The 21,557-nt window shown below is 28.6% G+C and overlaps 2 protein-coding genes across 2 annotated transcripts; both read right to left on the reverse strand.

The window, feature by feature from the left end:
* Positions 1 to 3,879: 3,879 nt before the first annotated feature.
* On the reverse strand, positions 3,880 to 4,866 carry LOC114184492 (ruBisCO-associated protein-like). Its single transcript, XM_028071801.1, has one exon. The coding sequence runs from the start codon at positions 4,789 to 4,791 to the stop codon at positions 4,006 to 4,008; it is 786 nt and encodes a 261-aa protein (XP_027927602.1). The 5' UTR covers positions 4,792 to 4,866; the 3' UTR covers positions 3,880 to 4,005.
* A 10,966-nt stretch (positions 4,867 to 15,832) lies between these two features.
* On the reverse strand, positions 15,833 to 16,627 carry LOC114184770 (ruBisCO-associated protein-like). Its single transcript, XM_028072079.1, has one exon. The coding sequence runs from the start codon at positions 16,625 to 16,627 to the stop codon at positions 15,833 to 15,835; it is 795 nt and encodes a 264-aa protein (XP_027927880.1).
* Positions 16,628 to 21,557: the final 4,930 nt, after the last annotated feature.

A 21,557-nucleotide genomic window follows, 5' to 3' on the forward strand; every position in this document is an offset into this window, starting at 1 on the left:
TAAATAAATTTTTATTATCTTTAGCTTTGAGAGATGTTTCACCTAAAGCAAATAACACTATAATTATTAATATTAGTCTATAAGTTATACATGCATTGCATTTGGAAAAGAATATATTATTTTTATATAATTAAAAATGTCAATTGGTTTATCATTTTCCAAATTATCTTATTCATTCGAAGAGCACCCATTTATATTTTGTAATTCAATTTTCTTATCTATTTTTATAAATTTATTCGTAGGTCCTTTTTGTGATGCAATTAAAGTCTTGATTCTTTTTTTTTTTAATTTTGAACCATCTAATTCAAATTTTATAATTGACGTATCTATATATTTTTATATGAAATAAAAAATTATAATATATAAAACACTACCAAAGATAAATATATAAAATGAATAAATTAAAAAAATTAAAATCTCTAGTTGTTAAGAAAGTAAACTCGATAGTAAACTTGTAGTAAAAACAGAAGCAAAAAATTAATCGGTGTCAAAAGTTATTATATGTTTCGGTTCTAAAGACCCGAAGCAAAAAACTTGGCTAAATATAAAAAAAACTCGGGCCAAAAGCCCTTACCACACTGGTGTTAACTCATTAATTACCATTTTTAATACCAATAAAAATTAAGAGACATTAATAATAATTTTATTAATTCTCGTACATAAACTTATAATTAATTTAATAGAGATATATTAGTAATAAAATACTTTTGAGTCCTTTTTTATCTTAAACATAATTTTATAATTATTTTAATATAGATAAATTAGTACTAGAAAAGGTTTTTGAGGCTTTTTTGTTAAACATAATTTTAAAATTAATTTAACAGAAAATAAAAAAAATTTAAGGTTTTTTTTTCTTAGACCTAAAATAAGTGTTTCACTCGTTTTATCACTTTATTCTTGAACCGATCTTATCTATAAATTATTATTCAAGTGGTTTCAAACTTTTTTTTTTCTTCTTCATTTGAAAATAACTGTATAAAGTTTTACAAAGAAAGTGGTATCTAATAATAGCAATCAGTATAGACCTGTACGTTAATACTAATAATTATAGAAATTATAACATCTATTTCATGGGTGATTATTATAGTGGCATAATAGCTATGAACACACTTAAAATGGAAATGATGACTTAACCCTAATAATAAAGAAGTTAATATAATAATTGCAATATTTAAAATAAGATAACCGAAATTTCATTTCTATGTTATGGATATCAAGAAATTTGATAGTTTGCAAATATTTTAATAAAATTTTAAATATTTTTTTTTCAATTTTTTATTATTATTTGGGTCTAAGTACACATATAATAATAAAGAACATACATATTTTTGAGTAAAACTATTTCTAATATTTAGAAAAGGAAGACAGCAAAAAAAACTCTCCGAATACATATATAATGCAAGAACTTTATTAAAAATTATATAATTATGTTAAGTTTTACTTTTCATCTAACAAACATACATGATGTGTCACTTTATATTACTTATAGCGTTACATAATTCAATAGTTTTGTTAATTTGATGAATTAGAAAAGGGTCTATATATACCACTACATATCAAAATAAAACTATTTATGATATTCCTGGATCCCATTATTTGTATTACAGATTTTTTTTTTGTTTATGCCTTTATCATTTCTAATTCTCTAGTCCAATTAAACACTATATAACTAAATATTAATAAGAAATTTCATAATTTTTAATATCCTTAGTACGTTGACTTTGAATTCAACTTAAATTATTTTATTCTTTAAATTTAATTGAATTGAATAAGATAATTCAAGTTTATTGAACTTTATTTTTTTGGATAAATTGTATCATCTAATACAAAAAAATATTTAAATATTAAACGGGTATTAATAGTTAATAAATAATAAAATTGATGATTTTATTATTCCATCTTTGTCAATATTATCCTTTTTCTATCAATGTTTGTCATGTTTTTATTTTACTCTTCTTAATTTATATATTGGTTGAAATTGGTTTTACTTAATATTAATTAATATTTTAATTATTTATGACCATGGTTAGTTGTTTTTTCTAATGACTTTTTTTTATTGATACAGGTTAAAAAATATATTAACTCACGAGGGATCTTCGACCAATATTTTGGGCTGTCAAAATTTTAGTTGAATTCCTTCTTTTAGTTTTTCTTTTAGTTTTTTTTTTTTGTCCAAAAAGTGAAGTTGGTTATCTAGTTTTTTTAGTCTCAATTTAGTCTTGATTTTTTAAAAATTGATGAAATTTAGTCATTTTCGTTAAATTTCTTAAAGCATTGCAAATATTTTTCATAAAAATTGATACTAGGATTATGTTAATTACATAAACAAAACAAATCATCCTTAGTCAGAATTTTAAATTTTGATAAAAAACCTTGATCTCATAAACAAATTTAACAAAAAAAGAACAAAATTGCATCATTTAAAAAAAATCAAATTAAGATTAAAAAAACTGGAAGACCAACTTAATATTTTTGAACGAAAATAAAAATCAATAGAATAATATCCAAATTTTTTATATACACTAATAAAAACATTATATTTACTTTTTTCATCATAATAAAAAAATAAAAGAATTATAATTATAAAATTAAATATAAATAATTTTTATAATTTTACTATAATTAATTTTCATTTATAATAATTAAGTTTAAAAAACAGTCAAATAAAAAAAATTAAATTAAACAAATAATCACTTAAAAAATAATATTAATAAAATAATTATTTAAATTTAAAAAAATATTAAAAAAATATAATTGAAAATGTGAAAAAAAAACTTTTTTTATAAATATAAATATATAAAAAAATTAAATATAAAATATATTAAAAATATTAAATTTTAAAAAAAGATATATTTAAAATTATATATATTAAAATATATAGATAAAAAAAAAATTGGGAGACATGGCCCTCTAGGTCCGCCGCTGTCACTGATAAAAATAATTCTAGGTGACTTTGATTGAAAGTTTTTTGTCAACAAGGAAAAAGAACAATCTAATAAATTATTGATAAAAAATAATATTAATAATATTAATGTCTTTAGAAAAATCAATTATAATAGACATCGGACAAAAAACAAACAAACAACCACGACATATGTCCATATAAAAAATTTAGTTCACACTTACAAAAAGCTAATCTCATCCATATCAGTAGTAAAAACTTTATCTAATGACAAGTGAGAATAACATTGATTTACCAAAAAAATTCTAACAACGTGAATAAAATATAACTTTTATTAACATCTATATAAACAATATATATTATTTGACATCGCCAAAAACAATCTTCCAAACTTCGATGGTTAATTAACGGTTAATCTTGACCTATCAAATAACTCTCATTGAAACAGGTTGAGATTTATGATTAATATCAACGGAAAATATTTTAATTTTAACCAATCCTAATGGAAAACCAACAATTAAGACTAAAATCAAGTTAAATAAAAAATATAAAATTCTGTGTTTTTTTTCTAATTTTAAATAAATGATCGAATAATATAATTTTATGTAATTTAATAACTCTTATAAAATTCTAATTTCTTACCGAAAGTACTTACGAAACATTTATAATTCTCTTTAAAAACAAATGATTCTCTTAAAATTATCTTTTCAAACACATTATACACAGTTAAGTTAACACATAATAGAAAACCAAAGGCATCATGAAAATCTCTGAAGAGAAAAAACAATCCGAAAGCAGAGTTACCTTGCAGTAATAATAGAAGTCTTTCTAATTATGTGGTTTGGGTTCTATGACCCATGTCTTTATCTTTCACGGGTCATTTAGTTGAAAAATAACCTTAATTCAATTTATGGATAAAAATGAGTAACTCATTTTATATTTAAATGAGAGAGAAAAAAAAAAAAAAGGTAAAGAGAGGGAGATAAAAGATGTCGTTTTATTTCATATATAGGTGGGGAATGGATAAGATGATGAGGGTGCAAATAGTGAAGAAGCAGATGGTGTAAATAGTGAATAAGATGATGGTACTAGGAGAGTGATGTTCATTGAGGAGCAGAGAAATTATGGTAATAAATGGAAGCACCAGGAGCATTTTTCTGCTGGAGAATGTCCATGGCACCGAGGAAGAAGACGATGGGTGAAACAGTGGACCAGTCGGCGTTCTCTGCGCTGTACCCAGCCAAGAGCTTCCTTATGGGATAAATCTGGGTGAGCTCATCGTACCTCTGCGCCAGCGCAGTAGGGTCTGGAACACGATCAAGCTCCGTCTGGAACTGGTAATCCACATAATCAAACAAGGACGGCATGGAAGTGTACAAAGTAGAGTAGAAGTCGGTGTTGAGGTTAAAGGTGGGGGAAATGGAAGCTACGGTGATTACCCCATTGTCCTTCAGGTTCTTTATCAGAGCTCTCACGCAATAGATAAAGTCAGCGGGTGAGGCATCGATTGTCTCGTACTGCACGTCGATGCCGTCCACTTGGAGGTTCACCTCCTGGATGAGGCGCGTGAGTGAGTCGGTGGCGTTGACAATCCATGCTTCTCTGTCGGGGGATTTGAAGGGGTGACGGTTGCCGCGGTTGCCGATGGAGATGAACAATTCCACCTCCACGTCCATGCTTCCGGCCTTCTCCTTGAACTGCTTGATGGCTTCTGGTGTTACCTTCGCAAGGTTCCAGACGGGGCGGAAGATGCCGTTGGTGGGTTGGTCGAGTTCGTCGTAATCGGTGGCGAAGGTGAGTGCGATCTGATACTCCTTCAGGACCGTGTTCGAGAAGTACACTTGCTCGAACGAATTATCGAAGGTGTATTGACGGAAAATGGACAACATTGTGTGAAGGAAGGAAAGAGTTTAAGGTTGCAACTTCTTGTGTTTTGGTGTGGAAGATTGCATACCCAAGATACTCCTTATATACTGGTGCAGTGCAGGGTTTCATTCTTCATTTTCATAATGTTATTCATTTTTCACGTGTCCTTCATCTTCCAAATATTAAAATTATAAGAATGAAATTATTATTATTATTATTATTATTATTGTAGAATTAAAAATATATATGAGTAGATATAGTGAGTATTTGAATTGAGGCAGGAGAAAAGGAAGAAGTTAAGGACAAAGTTAGGGTTAGTGTGATGCTACGATTTCAATAATTCTGGCTAAGAAACAAAATAAGTTCCTCTTCATTGACTACTTTTGGATGTGTGGTCCTGGATTTCCGAAAATGGATACTATGTAAAAATATCTATATGTCAAAATATTTTTTACATTTCTGACCAAAATATTATTTAATATTTTTCATTTTTCATTTTAAAACTTTAGTTTAGTTTTTTTTTTTTTTCATGATTCAATTTGAGAGAGAAAGTTAGATTGTAGTTGGTGATGAGTGTTAATTAGCATAGATTGTAGAAGATGCAGGCCTCCACATCATTTTGTTCGCATTAGGATATTATGTTTTTCTGGTTAAGAGTTTGCAATATGAACACAACTAGAGTTATTTGCATAATTTCTTTCACACAATTATTCTTTTTTTTTTTCTTGTAGTCAATGACAATTTGTGAAAGGAATGAACATATTAATTAGGTTTATGTTTACATTCAAACATTGTATCAAACTTAGGGAGAACAAAGAGGGAGAGTGTTGAGTTTTAGTTTAAAGGAATAAAAGAGATGAAAAAAGAAAGAAGGTATATGAACTTAATTCTGAAGAAACTTTTCTTGCTTTTCCCTTTTGACTTAATTGTTATAGGAAATTATTTTTTAACAATTAAATTTTGATAATTTCTTTTTAAATGGTGGCATCTTTTTAATAATTTTTTATTTTCTCATTTTTTTTATATTTTAAAATCATCTAAAGAATGTTATCCCAAATAATAAAAAAATTGAAAAAATTTAGTTGTTAAAATATGATTGTACTTACAAATATTATTATAGAAGAAATGTGATCTTAATACAATAATTATGTAACTTCTAAAATATGAGTGCTTATAGGAAAAAATTACAAGCCACGATATATGAATGAATTAATCATTTAACCATTAATCTACTAACATAATTAATCATATTCATAACGAAATTTATTTTAATTAATATTTTTTTAAACAAAATTATTGACGAGAGTATTACCACAAAAAAAAAAGTGAAAAAATGAATGATTTAAATATTTATAATAAAATAGGTTTTAAATCTTCATAAAATAATGATCATCAATAAGAGACGTTAAAACTCTTCAGACAAAAACCTCTACAATATAATTCAAATAACATAAGCTGTCCAAAATTTTACAAATAAGTTAACACGACTCTAATTGCGGAAATTTTAAAAACCTTCTTGCAAGGATGAAAACCACCACAAATTAAAAAAAAAAAAAAAAAAAAAAAACTTTGCAGCACATAACAAATAACTAAGCCATAAAGCGAAAACGGATTAAACAAAATTTTAAATTTGTATGTGTATAAAGAAAATTTACCACTTCAGTTAAATACATGCATTTGTATTAAATAAAAGATTAGATGGTTAATTTCTGACTTTTGTATGTATACAACATATTTGCTAAAAATTTAAAATAATTTCAATATTTTTCTTACAATTTTGAAGAAATACAACCCGGATGGGCTCCAGCACGTGTAGGATAACTTATTTTCAATATTTCCATAATTTTTATTTTTATAATTGTTGTATTTGATAATGTTGATTGAACAATTTTACTTTAAAATCTACTGTAGCATCAAAAATTACCATTTCTTCAAACTAATGAAATTTGGTATTTGATGAAAAAATTAGCATAAAAAACATTTTAAAATAAATTTAAATATTTTGCTTATAATTTTGAAGAAATACAACCTGGATGGGTCCAGCACGTGTAGGATAGCTTAGTTTCAACCCATGTTTCCATATTTGCAGTATTTGATAATGTTTATTAGTCAATTTTATTTTAAAATCTACTGTAGCATAGAAAATGACCATTTCTTCAAACTAATGAAATATAGTATTTGATAAAAATAAAAAATTAGCATAAAAAACATGTTAAAAAAAATTTCAATATTTTTCTTATAATTTTGTAAAAATACAACCTGGATGGGGTCCAGTAGCAGTGTAGGATAGCTTAGTTTCAATCAGTATTTCAATAATTACAGTATTTGATAATGTTGATAGAACAATTTTATTTTAAAATCTACTGTAGCATAAAAAATGACCATTCAGATTATATCTATTAAATCTTACAATCATATTCTTGTTTTCAGTAAATCAAATTCGATTATATAGTTTTAAAAAGTACAAAGAAATAATATATTTATAGTTATTCAACTTTAATAAATATCAACGCAGCACTTACGTAATGTATAATTATAATTCAAAACATAAATTAATAAAAGTTAAATCATATATAAATTATTCATACTACAAAAATAATGTAACTTGTACTTATATAATTTGTTCTCTTATATGATTTTTTTTTTGTCTTTACACTTACGTAGGTAGCAAAATATCTTTTTCAGGATAAAACCATAATACGTAAATAAATCTCATTAGTTTGAAGTTATGCCGAATGAAAATGGAGTGTAATTTATATATTATAAATGCATATAGTTTTTACACAAACATTTATTTAATTATTTTGCAATGAAAATAGAGTTTATATATATATTTGAATTAAACTTTGTTAAAGTGATTCCCTAAAAATACCCATAAAAAATGTAAAAAAATATCTTTTTAACCTTAATTATACTAGATTATATTATCCTTAAATAACGTTTCTAGTTTCTTATCCATTACAACTTTCAATAAATAATTTATAATTTAAAGCAAACATTTTTTTACATCATTTAAAAAAAATACATTTGTATTCATGGTTACGACTCCTATATTTTATTTATTCTGAAAATGTTAAAATTATGTTAGTGGGGAAATTGATTCCTAAAAACTTAATCTTAAATAGAGCTTCTGATATATGAAAGAAAATAAACTACATGTTAAAACAAAATAGTTATTAGCCATTCTTTAGACACATCCCATTAGAGTAGGTCGTGTAGGGATAAATTACTTTAATTCGTAATAAAAAGAATTTTCGAAGTGTAGAAAATCTAATTATATAAATGGGAAGTGACCTAACATAGAAAGTTACACCCTTCACACAATACTATATTATGATAATCCAAAATAAATTTGTCCATGTCTATAAATATCAATCTTTAACGATATAAGAAAAACAATTATGAATTAATATATCTAACTACCCTTTCTTAAAATTTGGATAGCTGTCCAAATAAATGGTTTTTAATTCATTTCCAATTTTCGTTTTCCTTTAATATCTATTCTAATATTGTGACACTTGTTTTTAGGTGTGAGTTTTCTGTCAATCTCAATGTTTCCCAGCTAATGGACCATTTAATCCTCACCTTTGCGTTTCTGATGTCATTATTTGTGGTGGTATTTTTGTATTTTAATATTTGGCGCTTCTTCCCTTTCCCCGTTTGAGTTTGATATCACTGTACTCGATGGACAGAAAGAAATGATGATGGATGTGCCCAACTTAGTTTCCTGCTCCTTCATCTTCTTCTTCTTCATATATCCTACTTCTAACTTGTCCCAGTTCAGGTTAGGTCTTTTTGAACCCATTTTTGTTTTTCGTGTTCTTCTCCTTATTTCTTATTTTCTGTTGGTGTTATGCTTCTTATTCATTCCATATAAGGTTCAAGTTAGATTGTTTTAACCCACTTTTGTTTTTAGTGATATTCTCCTTATTTATGTTGGTGTTCTTCTCCTTATTTTCGATTAAGGATGAAGGTTAGGTTCTTCTTCTTTTTGAGATCTAACATAATCGTGTTTTTTTGTGTTTATCTCTATTATTTTCTTTTTCGTTTTCAGATCTATGAATTTCATATTGTTTGGGTTCTATTTTTCTTTTCAAGTAGTTTCATCAGTTCATTGTATATTGTTGTCATACAAGTCTTTTGTTTTCCCTTGTTCTTATTTATTGGTTGATTTTTTGGATACAAGTTCTTTAGTTGTTTTTCTGAATTTTTTCTTTATTTTCTTTTTGAAAGTTTTTTTTCTTTTCAACATCTAGGATTTTCGTGTTTTTGTGTTCTTTGGGATGTCAATGTTGTAATCTCTAAGTCCTATATCTCCATCTTTTGATTTTCTTCTGCTAGGTTTTTTGGTATTATTCTTATCTTATTTGTTTTATTTTTTTTGCGAAACAAATATGTACATGATTATGGGTGATGTATTGTGTTGTCAGCGTTGATGAGTTTATTTGTGTATTGTGTGTAGTTGTTCTTTTGTTTCTTTTTTAACGATGTTGTTTTGGTTGCTTTTTGTGTTATTTCCTCTTTGTGGTAGTGAAGTTTAAATCTTTTTTGTGTGTTAGTGTTTTGTTGTTTTCTATTTGTTTATTAAGAGGGTTTTATTTTGTTTCTCTTCAGTGTTATTTCCTATCTTGATGAGATACTTCAATTCTTATTTTATCTCCTTATTGTTGTCTTATAAAAGCATAATCTTGTTGATGGAAATTGTAGAACTATTAATCAATTACCTAATGGACTCTTTTAACATGTTTGTTTGTTCGGATTTATATTTCATTTGTTGGCTAAAATGTGATGCGGTTAGTTGTTGAGGGTTAAGAATTTGTTTATGATCTTTATTTATTCTCATATTAAATGTATATTTTGGGTTATATTTTAGAGTTATTTCTTTTCTTAACGGACAAAAATACAATAAATATTCTGGTTGAGTCAGTTATAGGTTGTTGTTGTTGTATACATGATAAATGACTTTTATTTTCTATTTTCTATTCATTTCTATTGATTTCTGTTTGTATTTGTTTTTTCAAGTTACATGGTTACTTATGAGAAAAATAAGAGAAAATAAGAGGTGAGATTTGTGCTAAACCTCTAAGAATGGTGAACATTTAATTGTCTTTTTGTACTCCTTAGTCTGAAATGTCTTTGGATTTTTTAAGATTTCAATTTAAATTTATACGTATTTTGGTTTATTTATCTAAAACTTGTACGCATTTAACTTTTGGAAGCTATTTGGATTTTAAAGTTATTTTACTAGTAGTTAGTTGTGCTGTTAGTGTATTTTGCATTGTTTGGTATATTGTTATGTTTCATGGTTCTATATGTTTTTCCATGTTGTAGTTGGGATGAAAACTGGACCAATCTAATCTCTTGAGCATGATTAGTAAATATGGTTTGTAAATTTTTTTTTATGTTTTAAAAAGTTTTGCAGTTTTGTTAGACATTGTTTCTAGATGTTTCACAGGAGACATTATTTTTATGCATTAAAATTTAACATGAAAGTTTGATGATAATATAATAATGATAAGAAATTTATTGTTACATGTCTAAGCCTAATATAATATCTTACGACGAATAGAACATGATGTCTTTCAAGAGAGACATTATTGTATACATAGTTGTGAAGCTTTTAATCAATATATTATTCAATTATATAATACACTCTTCTACCAAGTTTGATTATTTTGTTTTATGCTTCATATGTTTGCCAAAATGTAAGGTAGTTAGTTGTTTAGGGGAAAATAATTGTTAGTGATCTTTAATTATTCTCCTATTGAAGGTATATTTTGACTTATATTTTAGTGTTATTTTTTTCCTTATCAGACAACAAAATTGTAGATATTAATTGATAAATGACTTTTATTTTTCTATTTGCTATTCATTTCTGTTTGTAGTTGTTTATTCAGGTTAGCAAGTTTAGTTATGAGCAAAACAATAAGTGAGATTTATCTCAAACCTCTATGAATAGGGAACATTTAGATGTTTTTTGTACTCTTTATTCTAAAATATATTTGGATTCTTCAATATTTCAATTTAAATTTGTACGTTTTTTAGTTTATTTATCTAAAATTTGTACGGATTTAAACTTTATATATATATATATATATATATATATATATATATATATATATTAAATATGATTTCATACGATTTTTTTTGAATAGTAAAAGTTAAATATGATCTTTTTGTACTTGTAGTTCATTTTTTTAATTGTTTGCTTATTTGTGTCATTTAAACTTTTTCATATATATTTTCTAAAATATATGTCATGATTTTTTAAATAGTAGAAGTTAAATATAATTTTTGTTGTACTTGTAGTTAGTATTTTTTAATTGTTGGTTGATTTGTGTCTGTTTATACCAAATAGTTGTGATTAGAAATGAGTAAAAGTTGAATCAGGTTACGATTTCAGTCAAAATTAACATGTCTTCTTATGTTCTAAAGAAACTGAAATTTTCTACTTTGTAAAATATGTGACTTTGACTCATACTAAAATCATTCCTTTACTTCTATTTCTTTTATCTCATAACATGTATAGATTGTTCTGTTGTTTCTATGGAAGGGACAAATACAAAGAGAGAAGCATTAGAGAAATATAAGATTGTGGTCATCTGGCAAGAAAGCTGACATTCTGCTACTCCTCTCAACATCACATCATGTAACGTTTTCTTTGTTGCTAATATTTTAGTGTTGTAAATTTATTAAACCTTTTGTAGTTAAATAATCGCTTGTCATGTTTTTTTTTCTCATGGATTTTTAAGAAAATATGAAGAAATTTGTGCTCCTTGAGTGGAAGAATTTGGTTGCATCACAAATAATACTTACGATAAAGTAGAGAAATGACATTTGATAGTATTGTTGGAACCTTCGTATTTTTAAATTGTTTTCATTATGTTTGATAGTGACATAAAACACATAATCGTTTGTACTTAATAGGTATTGAAATGAGAGTGAGGTTTTAAATATGTTGCATTTTCAATTATTTGTTCCTACTGCTAAAACATTTATCAGGAGTCTACTCTATGTGCAGTTTCAATTATAATGCTCACTAATATTATTCAAAAAAAATAGAATAAAAAAAATATCAACACAAATAAAAAGAGAAACATACATAAAAATATTGGTGTTCAGAGACGATATAAGATTCAATTCAAGAATGAGATATGTAAGAGGATAAAATGGATTTATAAATCTGTTGGAGGGGAGAACCGCATTTCAAAATAATTTGGCTTCCTTAATCGAATTTCGAAATCCAATAAATTTAAAATCGGATTTTGATATTCAATTGATACCTAAAAATGTCATTTATTTAATTGGATTTCGAAATTCGTCATTTAATTGACCAATTTTCGAAATTCATTGACTTTCTTAACCAAATGTCTAAATCCGATAAATGTTTTCTCATATTTTTTTGTTGCTTTTTTCATTTTTTTAGTGTTATTTTACGAAAATGAAATTATTCATATATAAACATATCACCATGCATCAATATAACATCAATTACCATTATATGAACTATGTAGAAAACATCAAACTATACATACCTGTGCGGAATAACCTAAATGAAATAATGGAAGTGTTAGGATCAAGCGTTTATCAGTATGCCAAATGTTATAACCATTAGTTAGATCGTAATTTTGTTTACTTAAGAGTGTAACTGCCAAAGTACCATAATTCGAAGCAATTGTCCTACTAGGGAATCTTACTCTTGGATTTTGACTTGGCTCATCTGGTCTCCACCACGGGACAATTGTGCAACCCACAACAATCTCTCTCTTAACAGTTGCCCACCAGAAATCAAACTCGTGACCTTAACTCTAATTCCAATTATTGGAAAAAATCCCTTACCATCACCCTATTAATAGAGAAATAATTTTGTCAATATTTTTATTATTATTTCAAGCTAAGTACACATATATAATAACAAAGAACATACATATTTTTTATTAAAACTATTTCTAATATTTAGAAAAGGAAGACATCTAAAAAACTCTTCGAATACAGCTTTTATTGTAAGATGAAATTTATTAAAAATTATATAATTATGTTAAGTTTTACTTTTCATCTAACACACATAGATGATGTGTCACTTTAGATTACTTATTGTAAGGCCCATTAATTTTGGCTTACTAATTTTTCTGCCCTAGAGTAAAGGGTTGCCCCTTGTGCTTGGGCTTAGAGCTGGCCCAACTGATAAAACCTGTTTCAGTTACCCTAATGCCCCGTTTTCCTTGCATTCGTAGAACCTTCAGCCGTTTCCTCTCCACTGTGCCGCTAGAGCTCTGCTAGGGTTCGTTTCCCACCTCGAACCAGTCTGCCTAAAGCTCAAGTAGTGATTCCAACTCCACGTAAGTGATTCTGACCCTACCGTATTTACTTCCTAAGTTGTTCGCATTTCACCGTTTAGGGTTCGAACTAATCCCGTTTTCTTCCACTGTTCTACTGTTTCACCAGTTCTTCAAGTCCATCACTCGAGTTGTCGTGCTCCGAGGTCCTGCGTCGAAGTTCTGTTAGCCTTTTTCCAGGTACGGGAAGTTAGGGTTTCTAGTTTCGAGTCGTTTTGAACTGCGTTTGAGTTGGTTGTTGATCTTATGGCTTGATCTTTCATTTTTATGTGTGTGAATGTCTTGTATGATTTGTTTGGTTGAGAAGCATGACTGTTACAGGAGAACAGTGGCGAGACCTGTTAATCTCGCCCAAGCGAGCCAGTCTCGCCTAGGCGAGATGAACAGGGAGCTTGCCCAGGACTTTTGCGCGAAAGGTTGCCCAGGCGATCAGCTTGGCTTTTTGAGCGAGCGAGCATCTCGCCCAGGCGAGAGGGGTCTCGCCTAAGCGAGATCCCGCGTGTGCTCCTGCTGCCTTTTTCGAGCCCTCGCCTAGGCGAAGGGGGCTCGCCTGGCGAGACTATCTCGCCTGAGCGAGACCCTTCAGCCTGAGCGAGGTGCTGGGCGAGATGAAATGAGTTGGTTTATGATGAGATGAAATGAGTTGGGCCTGGAACATGAAAGGCGTTGGCTTAATGGTTGGTACAATTAACGTATACATGCATGGTGAATGTCATTTTGGCTGCGTGGTTATGTTTTGTAGGTGTCAGTGCATAATTCCTTGGGGTCTCTAGGTGAGACTTTCAGGGTCGCGCTTCAGTGGTCGGGACGTAATTCCATGGCCCCTGTTAGTGGGTGTTCATGGTGGTGCCCCATCTGTATAACTAGGTAAGGATTCAAGGTAAGGACAACATCCTGACACTCTAAGGGGCCAGTTAGTCTCACTTAAAGTGGACTGACTCCTGTGGTGAGAGTAGCAAGAGGCCTGAAATTCATTAAGGGCTAACCTTGTGGTGAGGGAAATTTGATTCATCGTAACACTTGTAACACTTAGCTCGGGGGTGAGCAGCTCGAGGGTGAGCAGAGGTATCCACCACAAGTGCAAGCGTCCGCTGAATCCGATCAAGTTATGCGTATCCGGATGAGTCGAGTCGAGTCGCAGTGTATTGATTGAGAGTCGTAACATGCTTGGTTGTTATATGGATATGGGATGATGAAGATATATTTGACTGTATGATGAATATGTTATCGGCTCTAACTTACCCGTTTTGTTGCATGGTTGTATTGTATGTGGTTGTTCTTTCTTGTGATGATCATCAATTCGATTGATGGGAGCATATGAGCGAGGTTCTCGTGGTCAACAAAGAAATGGTGATTTCGCTGCTTAGCCATCTGGGTTGGAGTTTTACTTCATGATTTCTTTAGGGCTATGACCCATGTATCGCTTTATGCATTTCTACTATTTTCTCTTTTGTTAGACTTGTATATGGTTTCCGTCGGCATCGTGGTGTGCCCAGACTGTAGGGGTTGTGTTCAGGATCCCAAGACTACGCTACAGTACTATTATTGTGTGACGTTTCCTTTGATTTCGCTTAATAATTAAATGGGACGTTACACTTATAGCGTTACACAATTCAATAGTTTTGTTAATGTTGATGAATTAGAAAAGGGTATATATATATACCACTACACTATGAGTATCAAAATAAAACTATTTAGGATATTCCTGGATCCCGTTATTTGTATTACAGATTAAAGAAATTTTTTGTTTATGTCTTTATGATTTCTAATTCTCTAGTCCAATTAAACACTAACAAAATATTAATAAGAAATTTCATAATTTTTAGTACCTTAACTTGAATTCAACTTATTTTAAATTTTACATTTAATTGAATTGAATAAGATAATTCAACTTTATTGAATTTTATTTTTTTGGATAAATTGTATGATATAACAAAAAAAATATTTAAATATTAAACAGGTATTAATAGTTAATAAATAATAAAATTGATGTTTTTTTATTCCATCTTTATTGATATTATACTTTTTTATCAATTTTTATCACGTTTTTGTTTAATTAACACTCTTCTTAATTTATATAGGTTGAAATTGGTTTTACTCAATATAATTAATATTTTAATTATTTAGACTAACACCCATGTGAGAGTTATTTATATCAGGATTAAATATATTTTTGTCTCTCCAGTTTTAGTGAGATTTAAAATTAATTTTTTATTGAAATTTTGGATTAATTTAATTATTTATCTTTAAAAATGTGTAAATTTAATCTTTTTAATAATATTTTGTTAAGTTTATTTGAAATTTCAAGCACGTTTTATTCTATTAAAATTATTTTTCCAAATACATTATACACAGCTAAGTTAACACAAAATTCAAAACCAAAGGCATCATGAAAATCTCTGGAGAGAAAAATCAATCAGAAAGCAGAGTTACCTTGCAGTAATAATAGAAGTCTTTCTGATTATGTGGTTTGGGTTCTATGACCCATGTCTTTATCTTTCACGGGTCATTTAGTTGAAAAATAACCTTAATTCAATTATTTATGAATAAAAAAGAGTAATTCATTTTATATTTAAATGAGAGAGATAAAAAGGTAAACAGAGGGAGATAAAAGATGTCGTTTTATTTCATATATAGGTGGGGAATGGATAAGACGATGAGGGTGCAAATAGTGAAGAAGCAGATGATGTAAATAGTGAATAAGATGATGGTACTAGGAGCATGATGTTCATAGAGGAGCATAGAAATGATTGTAATAAATGGAAGCACCAGGAGCATTTTTCTTGTGCAGAATGTCCATGACACGGAGGAAGAAGACGAAGGGTTCGGCGTTCTCTGGGCTGAACCCAGCCAAGAGCTTCCTTATGGGATAAATCTGGGTGAGTTCATCGTACCTCTGCAACAGCGCAGTAGGGTCCTCAATAGGATGAAGCTGCTTCGGGAACTGGCAATCCACATAATCAAACAAGAACGGCACGGAAGTGTACAAAGGAGGGTAGAACTCCTTGTTGAGGCTAAAGGTGGGGGAAATGGAAGCTACGGTGATTACCCCATTGTCCTGCAGGTTCTTTATCAGACCTCTCACGCAATGGATAAAGTCATCGGCTGAGGCATCGATTGTCTCGTACTGCACGTCGATGCCGTCCACTTGGAGGTTCACCTCCTGGATGAGGCGCGTGAGTGAGTCGGTGGCGTTGACGATCCATGCATCTCTGTCGAGGATTTTGAAGGGGTTGTCGCGGTTTATGAAGGGGTTGCCGCGGTTGCCGCGGTTGCCGATGCAGATGAACACTTTCACCTCCACGCCCATGCTTCCGGCCTTCTCCCTGAACCGCTTGATGGCTTCTGGTGTCACCTTCGCAAGGTCCCAGCCGGGGCGGAAGATGCCGTTGGTGGGTTGGCCGAATTCGTCGGAATCGGTGGCGAAGGTGAGTGCGATCTGATACTCCTTCAGGAACTTGTTCGAGAAGTCCACATGCTCGAACGAGTTGTCGAAGGTGTATTGACGGAAAATGTACAACATTGTGTGAAGGAAGGAAAGAGTTTAAGGTTGCAACTTCTTGTGTTTTGGTGTGGAAGATTGCATACCCAAGATACTCCTTATATACTGGTGCAGTGCAGGGTTTCATTCTTCATTTTCATAATGTTATTCATTTTTCACGTGTCCTTCATCTTCCAAATATTAAAATTATAAGAATGAAATTATTATTATTATTATTATTATTATTATTATTGTAGAATTAAAAATATATATGAGTAGATATAGTGAGTATTTGAATTGAGGCAGGAGAAAAGGAAGAAGTTAAGGACAAAGTTAGGGTTAGTGTGATGCTACGATTTCAATAATTCTGGCTAAGAAACAAAATAAGTTCCTCTTCATTGACTACTTTTGGATGTGTGGTCCTGGATTTCCGAAAATGGATACTATGTAAAAATATCTATATGTCAAAATATTTTTTACATTTCTGACCAAAATATTATTTAATATTTTTCATTTTTCATTTTAAAACTTTAGTTTAGTTTTTTTTTTTTCATGATTCAATTTGAGAGAGAAAGTTAGATTGTAGTTGGTGATGAGTGTTAATTAGCATAGATTGTAGAAGATGCAGGCCTCCACATCATTTTGTTCGCATTAGGATATTATGTTTTTCTGGTTAAGAGTTTGCAATATGAACACAACTAGAGTTATTTGCATAATTTCTTTCACACAATTATTCTTTTTTTTTTTTCTTGTAGTCAATGACAATTTGTGAAAGGAATGAACATATTAATTAGGTTTATGTTTACATTCAAATATTGTATCAGACTTAGGGAGAACAAAGAGAGAGAGAGGGAGAGTGTTGAGTTTTAGTTTAAAGGAATAAAAGAGATTAACAAGAGGTATATGAACTCAACTCTGAAGAAACTTTTCTTGCTTTTACCTTTTAACTTAAATGTCGATAGAAAAATTATTTTTTAACAATTAAATTTTGATAAATTTATTTTATAAGATGATATTTTTTAAGTGATTTTTTATTTTCTTTATTTTTCTCATTTTTTATATTCCAAAATCACTTAAAAGATGTTACTTCAAATGATAAAAAAAAATTATCAAAATATCATTATCCTTACCTGTATTATTATAAAAGAAACCTGAACTTGATAAAATGATTATATAACTTCTAAAATCTGAGTACTTATAGAAAAAAAAAATTACAAATCACAGCACATAAATGAATCGATCATTTAACCATTAATCTACTAACATAATTAATCATATTCATAACAAAATTTATTTTAATTAATATTTTTAAAATAAAATTATTGAAGAGAGTATTACTAAGAAAAAGAAGGATTTAAATATTTATAATAAAATAAATTTTAAATATCCACAAAATAATGATCATCAATAGGAGATGTTAAAACTCTCCACACAAAAACCTTCACAATATAACTCATGTAATAGGAATCGTCCAAAATTTTACAAATTGGTTGATACAACTCTAAATGTGGAAATTTTAAAACCTCCGTAACAAACTATAAATTATATTTTTTTGTCCCTATTTTCAATTTGCTCCCTCAATTTTTTTTATCTCAATCTGGTCCCTATTTTGGGAAATTTGATGCAATCAAGTCCTTTCCGTTAGTGATGTAGTAACAGTGTTAAATGGGGTGTCACATGTTGGTTTCTGGCTTTTTTGAATTTTTTTATTTATTTTTATTTGTTTATATCTTTTTTGAATTTTCTTTTATTTTTATTTATTTTTTATAAATTTTTAAAAAATTAAAAAATTTGCCATGTGGCAGTGACAATGTCACGTGTCACTATTATGGCAGGTGTCATTTTCTCATTCTCAATTTGATCATTTTAATTTTTGTTTCAATTTAGTCTCAATTTTTGTAAAAATTATGCAATTTCGTCTCCTCCAAATGAAAACAAAAATTAACTTTTATATAAATGTTATACAAACATTTTTATTAAATTGAGAATAGGGGAATGACACATGGCATAATAGTGACACGTGACACTATCAATGCCACATCGCACGATGTCAGCTTGACACGTGGCTAAATTTTTAATTTTTTTTAAAAAATTTAAATAAATAAATAAATAATTCAAAAATATTCAAAAAAATCAAAAAATCCAAGAACTGACACATGTCACTCCATTTAACGTCGTTACTACACCATTAACGGAAAAGACTTGATTGCATTAAATTTTCCAAAATAAGGATCAAATTGAGATAAAAAAAATTGAGGAACCAAATTGATATTTTGCTACGAAAATGGGAACCAAAGGTATAATTTAAACTTTTCTTTTTGTAGTGGAAGGAAATGAAATACGTAAATTAGATTACACATAACAAATAACTAAGCCATAAAACGAAAACAATTAAACAAAATTTTAAATTTGTATGTTGTTTCGGGTGTAGGGATCAAGCACCTACTGTCAACACTCAAGTTACTCTTCAACCTTTACTATCTGTGTTCTCTTCAATTAGCTCGTCGAATCCTTCGTTCAATACAATTTTTCTCCTCCTCCGTTCGGTCAAGCGGGCGATAGGTGTACATGTCTAAAAGGCTCTGATCCTTAAGTTAGTTAAGGCCGATCAGTAGGTAGTAGTAACTGTTGTAATAAATGCGAATTAAAGATCCTCACCAACCTACCTTAGGCCTCTATTTATAGTTTTCGATGTGGGCCTATGATTAGGGTTTCTTAATCATGGCCTAATTGCTTTTTAAATTTCATTATTGACTTGTATTATCTTAATCTATTTCTAACTTACTGGTTCGGTTTTGGCTTGGCCGCCCGACCAAGGGTCGTGCGGCCTAGCGGGTGTCCTTATGGGTGAGGGTCTCCATGGAGATGGAGACAAAGTTCAAATGGAATTGAAAGCAGAGGAAGTATTTAACCCGTCTGACCGACGGGTAGCTGATTTAGCATGTCCAAGGTAAGGTGTGTCTGTAACAGGCAGTCTGTGACTGCTTGATCTTAGTCCGCTTAGCCGATGGGCCGAAAAGCCATACAGTACATATGTGTATAAAGAAAATTTACCACTTCACTGTGAAATACATGCATCTGTATTAAATAAAAGATTAGAGGGTTAATTACTGACTTTTGTATGTATACAATATATTTGCTAAAAATTTAAAATAAATTTCAATATCTTTCTTACAATTTTGAAGAAATACAACCCGGATGGGCTCCAGCACGTGTAGTATAGCTTATTTTCAATATTTCCATAACTTTTATTTTTATAATTGTTGTATTTGATAATGTTGATTGAACAATTTTAGTTTAAAATCTACTGTAGCATAAAAATTACCATTTCTTAAAAATAATGAAATTTAGTATTTGATGAAAAATTAGCATAAAAAAAATTAAAATAAATTTCAATATTTTGTTTATAATTTTGAAGAAATACAACCTGGATGGGGTCCAGCACGTGTAGGATAGCTTAGTTTCAACCAATGTTTCCATAATTGCAGCATTTGATAATGTTTATTAGTCAATTTTATTTTAAAATCTAATGTAGCATAGAAAATGACCATTTCTTCAAACTAATGAAATATAGTATTTGATAAAAATAAAAAATTAGCATAAAAAACATGTTAAAATAAATTTCAATATTTTTCTTATAATTTTGTAGAAATACAACCTGGATGGGTCCAGTAGCAGTGTAGGATAGCTTAGTTTCAATCAGTATTTCAATAAGTGCAGTATTTGATATTTGATTGAACAATTTTATTTTAAAATCTACTGTAGCATAAAAAATTACCATTCAGATTATATCTATTAAATCTTACAATCATATTCTTGTTTTCAGTAAATCAAATTCGATTATATAGTTTTAAAAAGTACAAAGAAATAATATATTTATAGTTATTCAACTTTAATAAATATCAACGCAGCACTTACGTAATGTATAATTATAATTCAAAACATGAATTAATAAAAGTTAAATCATATATAAATTATTCATACTACAAAAAATAATGTAACTTGTACTTATATAATTTGTTCTCTATTATATGAGTTTTTTTTTTTTTTTTGTCTTTACACTTGCGTAGGTAGCAAAATATCTTTTTCAGGAAAAACCCATAATACGTAAATAAATTTCCTTAGTTTGAACTTATGCCGAATGAAAATGGAGTGTAATTTATATATTATCAATGCATATAGTTTTTACACAAACGTTTATTTAATTATTTTGCAATGAAAATAGACGCGATAATAAACAGGTGGAAAAATATTCAAAATGCAATAAAAATACACTAATATTCGTAAAATTAACATTTAAATATAAAACATTTTAGATTTCAATGCAATAAAAATATTAAATATTTTAGATTTAAATATCAATTTTACAAATATTAATATATATTTTTAAAATTTTAATAATTATACTTTAGTAATATTTAAATAATTATATTCTATTTAACAATTGAATTTAAAAATTATATTCAATTTATAATTAAATATAATAATTTATAATTGAATTTCAAAAATAACTAATAATAATGTCAATTTAAAAATTAAATTGTTTCATTTAAAAAAAATTGGATTAAATTAAACAAAAATAACGAATATAGAAACTGAATTGAACAAAAATAACGAATATCAGGGCTACATTAAACAAAAAGAAATAATACAACCACACAAATTGACACCTGACACAATTGTAACCTGACACGTGAACAATTTTTTTGAAATTAAAAAAAAATATTTTTTTTAAAATAATTAAAATAATTAAAAAATTTCAAAAATCAAAAAAACCATGAACTGATATGTACTGTTCAAAAACGTTGATTATTTAAACACCGTTAATTCAAATACCTAATTGAACACAAAATGAAAATGGGAACCAAATTGAATAAAAACAACAAACATCGGAACTAAATGTATATTTGAACCTTATTTTAAAAATAATCATGTTATTTTTTGTGAAATATAGATGGTAAAATTACGGTAA

Source organism: Vigna unguiculata, chromosome 5 (assembly GCF_004118075.2).
Source record: "Vigna unguiculata cultivar IT97K-499-35 chromosome 5, ASM411807v1, whole genome shotgun sequence".
Classification (NCBI taxonomy): Eukaryota; Viridiplantae; Streptophyta; class Magnoliopsida; order Fabales; family Fabaceae; genus Vigna; species Vigna unguiculata.

Coding starts and splice junctions, on each gene's coding strand:
- LOC114184492 (XM_028071801.1), bottom strand. CDS start 4,791: ATGTTGTCCATTTTCCGTCAATACACCTTCGATAATTCGTTCGAGCAA.
- LOC114184770 (XM_028072079.1), bottom strand. CDS start 16,627: ATGTTGTACATTTTCCGTCAATACACCTTCGACAACTCGTTCGAGCAT.